This window comes from Olea europaea, unplaced genomic scaffold (genome assembly GCF_002742605.1).
Source record: "Olea europaea var. sylvestris unplaced genomic scaffold, O_europaea_v1 scaffold67, whole genome shotgun sequence".
In the NCBI taxonomy this organism is placed as follows: domain Eukaryota; kingdom Viridiplantae; phylum Streptophyta; class Magnoliopsida; order Lamiales; family Oleaceae; genus Olea; species Olea europaea.
Window position 1 is genome coordinate 88351 of NW_019265079.1, and position 6327 is coordinate 94677.

At 32.1% G+C, this 6327-nt stretch overlaps 1 protein-coding gene across 1 annotated transcript; it reads left to right on the forward strand.

Moving 5' to 3' along the window:
- Positions 1-2947: 2947 nt before the first annotated feature.
- Positions 2948-5906, forward strand: LOC111390283. The gene is made up of 2 exons (XM_023015300.1): positions 2948-3956; positions 5793-5906. Exons 1-2 carry the CDS (start codon positions 3560-3562, stop codon positions 5795-5797), a joined length of 402 nt encoding a protein of 133 aa, XP_022871068.1. The 5' UTR covers positions 2948-3559; the 3' UTR covers positions 5798-5906.
- Positions 5907-6327: the final 421 nt, after the last annotated feature.

The following is a 6327-nucleotide window of genomic DNA, read 5'->3' on the forward strand; positions in this document are numbered from 1 at the left end:
GTATGGGACACGTGTAGTAGGTATGGGTTTCTTGGATTGAATAAGATAATATTATAGTACAATATGATTAGACCTTTTGTTGCTTTTCACAAGATTTTGACTTATCATATATTCTAGATAAATTCAATCAGCATGTACGTATTCCACTTTCCATAGGAAACCTACCCTATAAATACCTCATTATTTTCAAAAGGTATTAACCACACAAATTTCTTATGTTATATACGGCAGAGAGATAGAGAGAGATAATCAAAGGGGAAAGAAAAATACAGGCTCACTGCACGACAGAAAGCAACCTAGAGAGAGGGGGAAGAGAGAGGGAAGTGTTGGAAATAAAGTTTTCATACAGCAAATATTTTAATCACGTGTTTTTCAAAGTGGAGAAAATATTTTGAACTTGCATTCAGATTTTTCTAACGAAGTAAGATACATTTATGTGCAAAGTGTTTTAAGTTTCCTTATGCTCTTATATACAATTAATATGCATGGATTACTAATAGACATTCAGGTTCGAGAGAAAGAGGTATGATATTTCTATGAGAATTTAAGAAGACCTAAGATGGGTGTGTCGCTTGGTCACCGATATACTCCATAAGAGAATAGCGGTATGAAGTGTATAATTTATTTGTTATGTAATTGTGTATGGAAATTGCACGTACCTTACTGGGTATTTTTAAATACTCACTCTTACATTAATTTTATAGTTTAGTTCAGGTCGATTGGAACAATGGTGATTTGGTGATGCGGGCTGCCAAGTGGATAAAGAATAGAGAAAAAGAAATAAGATTGTCGTTTTAAATTTACGAGTTAGTTTAATTTGTTTAGAATGTGTTATTTGAATTAGCCAAAAGTTTATGTGTATGTTTAGATACGATTTTCACAATTTCAATTTAGATTTATAAATATTGCAGTTATTTGTTTAATAAAATTTTTTTTTTATAGTTCCGCATTTAAGATAAAGAGAAATGAGTTTTTCATAACATTTCGGTGTTTAACGAAAAATTGGGGCATTATAGTATGGTATCAGAGCCCGATTTTACTTTCCTGTAGACTTTTTCAAAAAAGAAAAAAGAAATTTAAAAATCACATGAACAGTAACTGGCACTGTTCACGTGAGCAGTACAGAAAATTGGATTCATGGAGCCACTTTAATTTTTTTATTTAGACTGAATTGACCAATTGGATTCATGGAGCCACTTTAATTTTTTTATTTAGACTGAATTGACCATTTGGTCATTGGCATCTGACATTTTGCATAGTATATTTATTTATATGTCCTTTGTTGCCTCCCACATTGACTATATAAGGTATGAATTTTTATATATTTGTCAGATGTCTTACCAATGAATTGATATTTCAAAACACTCATTCATGTTGTACTTATTTATCAATTAGTGTGTGCATGTGTTTATCTATGTCTCAGTATGCTTGTTAATATGTTAAAAAAAAAGGGCGTGCGTATATTATAAAAAAATCATATTTTTATAAATCTCTTTTTTCCAATTATTGTTTCGAGTTTCTTTGATTTGCGTATCCACAAGATTGAAAAACTCTGTCAAAAGGACCTAAAGTATCAAAGGTGAGCTTGGGATTTAAGCGGTCCGTTTGTGACCCCCCTCCTTACCTGAAGTCTTTTCAGTTACATGTCATTCAAATCATTAAGACAGAGAACAATAATTCTAAGAAAATTCTTTTTTTTTTTTAAAGATTTTGTAAAATGGAAAAAAATTACTATTCACCTAAACAGTATATATATATATTAGTAATTGTTCATCCGTGAATAGTGATAATAAAGAAAATAGTATGTTGTTCACGTGAAGTGTTCAATACTTTTCATGCAAAAATAGTTTTTCTTTCTTATTTCTTACATTTGTTTAATGTTAAAGGTTTGTGTAAAACTTATTCTAAATAATGAACTTACATAGTTATCATTAGAAACGTTTATGACGTTCCAATTTTAGAAATTTTTTAAACAAATAAAATCAAAGTATTTTTATGTTGTGATTGCAAATTTTTAAATATGTAATGATATAAAGAATACTTGGCATGTGGCGCTCACCATTCGACTACTCTCCAATTGATCCCAAGTATGAAATGTAATGTCATGTTTTTAAACATTGTTGCATATTATAAAATGTATAAGCATGGTCACCTCGCATAGTTTATTTGTCACTTTACCAGAACATCATTTACGCACTAAGAACAAAATAATATTGATAATACCAAATTAAACATAATTGAAATATACTTGTCATGTGATTAGGATGACTAGAAATAGCCCAACGTACCTCCAGCGTGTTGAAATGGCCATTAAGAACTATATAAATTATAAAGTGAGATGGGAGCGAACTTTTGTTGTACATGTTGAAGATTTCCTTTCTAAGTGGGAGCGAGCAAGGTCGTTTGGATATAATGAGGGGACAATCCTTTCGAAATGTCACCTTATAAGCACTATGCAACCTCAATGGAGAGACGTGGCTTATTTTGCAAGGGACATGGATTATGATTTATATTTGGAAGAACATTGGGATAAGATTGATTTCAAAGGATACTGTGAAGATATCATAATTTTATGGAATCACAAACAACAAGCACCAGCACCTAAGCTCGAACCAGAGCCAGAGCCAGAGTTGAAGGAGTCGGAGAAAGACCCAGAGGAGGAGATCGAACCAGAGCTGGAAGACCTTGAGCAAGAAGTCCAACCACAAAATTTCATTGATTTGGTTATGGATTTCGAGCCCGAGTCATGCATTACTTTGAATGATGAGACGGCATAAAAAAAAGATTTTAGATTAGGGATAAGTGTTATTTATTTGCTTAGGAAAAAGTTTGATTATTTATTTATTTATTTGATTTTTTGAAGAGCAAATTTTCTATACGTAAGGATTTGAAAATTATATTAAAATTCTTCGTTATTACAAAGATTATTAATAATATTAGAGTGTTTTACCAATTTTTCCTAACTTAAAATTTTATTTGTGTTAAGAAAATGTCGAGACAACAACAAAACCAAGCTACGATCATCAGAGATTTGCTAAGGGTGGTACAAGATTTGGGTAGGCAACAAGCACAGGGTGGTCCCCATGGTACAAATGCTAACAACACTAGCTCAATTGTGGAATAGTTTTGTCGCTACAAACCCCCAACATTCGATGGCAAGACATACGCACTAGCAGCTGAAGAATGGATAAGAGGAATGGAGCGAATCTTCAAACATCTATCTTGCACTGATGCTCAAAAGTTGTTATGTGCAGAATTTATGTTGGTTGACGCGGCAGGCCATTGGTGGGAGTCAGCATCTTGTACTAGAACAGAAGCACAACAACGTGCTCTGACTTGGACGCAATTTAAGGAGGAGATGATGGGAAAATACTTCCCACAAGCCCTGAGGGATCGTAAAGAGACATAATTCCTTCAACTCAAACAGGGAAAGATAAAACTTGAAGATTATGAGAGAAAGTTCAAGCAACTCTCTAGGTATGCACCACACCTAGTAGACACAGAGGTAAAAAAAGCAAGGAGGTTCGAATTGGGATTGCGCCCTGAGATTGGTGGAATAATGGCATCACACCAATTCACTATCTATAGCCAAGTATTGCAAACTACCCAGGCAATCTCAAATAGATTAGAGATTGACCAAACTTCCCAGCAAGGAGCCGAGTCTTCAGGAAAGCGGAAATGGAATGGGTCCAATGAAGAAAAAGGAGGACAGAACAAGAAAGTCAACATTGGATCAAATTTTGGACGAGTCATTTCACCCTGTTCAAAGTGCAACAGGATGCATGGTGGGGAATGTTTGTTCGGGAAACATGTGTGCTATCGATGTGGCAAAACGGATCACATTTCCAAAAATTGCAAAGAAGATCCCTTAAAGAAGAATGATGAACCAGAAAAGAAGGGAAATGCCCGAGTTTTTGCTTTAGCCCAGGAACGAACAACAAAGGACCCAAATGCAGGTAATTTCGAGGACGAAATTCTTTAAGGGGAGAGTATAACACCCCCAAAAATTTTAGAATAAATATATATAATATTTTATGGTTTCAAAAGTTGAGGGACTAAGTCAAAATATATTTATAAATTTGTATATTTTTGGGGTCAAATATGTGAATTTTGATAGAGTGAGTATAAGCATATCAATATTATACTCGTTAGATAGCTCGTATTTAATTATGCATTTTAGACTCGAGAAAAAATGAATTTGGATAAGTTAGACCCAATATATTTCAGTTTGTAGAAGTTGTTAGAATTTGATTTTGATTTACATTTAATATTTTATATTTAATAAGGTAGCATGCACGTGCAACAATGGACATCCTTTTAGTTTTGATTTTGAGATTTACAATCACTGGCTACCATGTGTTGAGGGTAGATAAGGATTGTCAATCAATTTTAATATTTAATATTTGACTTGATAATAGAAATCTTGTCTACCCTATTATATAATAGTAACATTGAATAGTACATAGATATTTTAGCAGGACTAATTTAAGCATTTAAATAATTTAATGGTATATAAAATTACGGTTATTAAAAATTAGCTTAAATTATAATAATTAGACATCATTAGCCTAGAATAAAGATTTTTGCACTTTGATTATTTAAGTTGTTTGTTTGCATAAGCATGCCTATCTTAAATTTGAAAAAGGTTTAATCACATTCAAATAATCAGATTTTTATAAAACGAGATTTAATATATCGATATTGGACTTGTTGGATAGATCATATTAAATCATGTAATTTAGGCTCAAGAAAAAGATAATTCGAATAAGTTACGTCTTAGATATTTATGTTTAAAGAAATGTCTATTTAATAGTATTTTTTTAAAATGGGATTTTGGCATTTGGGTCGCCCATGGTCCACGGGTGAAGGTGGATAACTATTATTTATTTTAAAAGTATATCCCAAACATTTAATCCTAGTTTTATATATGAAATGATTGATTGGTTGGTTGATTTAAAACCTATCCTAGGCAAGGCCTACTTTTGAAACTAATTTTAAAACCATTTAACAAAAAGTTCACGTGCTAGCCTTAACCCAAATTGATAAGTTTGACTATATAGTTGTACTTTATCTACATGTTATATCATGAAAAAAAAATTGTATGGGACATGTGTAGTAGGTATGGGTTTCTTGGATTGAATAAGATAATATTATAGTACAATATGATTAGACCTTTTGTTGCTTTTCACAAGATTTTGACTTATCATATATTCTAGATGAATTTAATCAGCATGTACGTATTCCACTTTCCATAGGAAACCTACCCTATAATTACCTCACTACTTTCAAAAGGTATGAACCACACAAATTTCATATATTATATACGACAGAGAGATAGAGAGAGATAATCAGAGAGGGAAAGAAAAATACAAGCTCACTGCCCGACAGAAAAGCAACTTAGAGAGAGGGAACTATTGGAAATAAAGTGTTCATACAGCAAATAATTTAATCACGTGTTTTTCAAAATGGAGAAAAGATTTTGAACGTGCATTTAGATTTTTCTAATGAGGTAAGATACATTTATGTGCAAAGTGTTTTAAGTTTCCTTATGCTCTTATATACAATTAATATGCATGGATTATTAATGGACCTTTGGGTCCTAGAGAAAGAGATATGATATTTCTAGGGGAATTTAAGAGGACCTAAGATGGGTGTGTCGCTTGGTCACGGATATACTCCATAAGAGAAGAGCAGTATGAAGTGTATAATTTATTTGTTATGTAATTGTGTATGGAAATTGCACGTATCTTACTGGGTAATTTTAAATACTCACTCTTTTATTAATTTTACAGGTTAGTTTGAGTCGATTCGAACAATAGTGATTTGGTGATGCGGGCTGCCAAGTGGATAAAGAATAGAGAAAAAGAAATAAGTTTGTCGTTTTAAATTTACCAGTTAGTTTAATTTATTCAAAATGTGTTATTTGAATTAGCTAAAAGTTTATGTTTATATTTAGAAAAGATTTTCACAATTTAAATTTAAATTTATAAATGTTGCAGTTAGTTGTTCAATAAAGAATTTTATTTTTATAGTTCCACATTTAAGATAAAGAAAAATGCGTTTTTCATAACTTTCCGATGTTTAACGAAAAATCAGGCCGTTACAGTATAGTTCAATCAGTAAGGACCTTGCCACATGTACACTATGGTGTACACTTTAGTTTACACTTTGCCACATTACATTACCCTGTTGGACAGTTTAAATTTTAAACAGTTTTTCCGCCCAATTGACATTTGACAACAATGCAAGTGTTGAACAACGTGTCAAAAATCAATGTACAAATAGCAAAGTTCAATCGGTAAGAACCTTGCTACATGTACACCATGG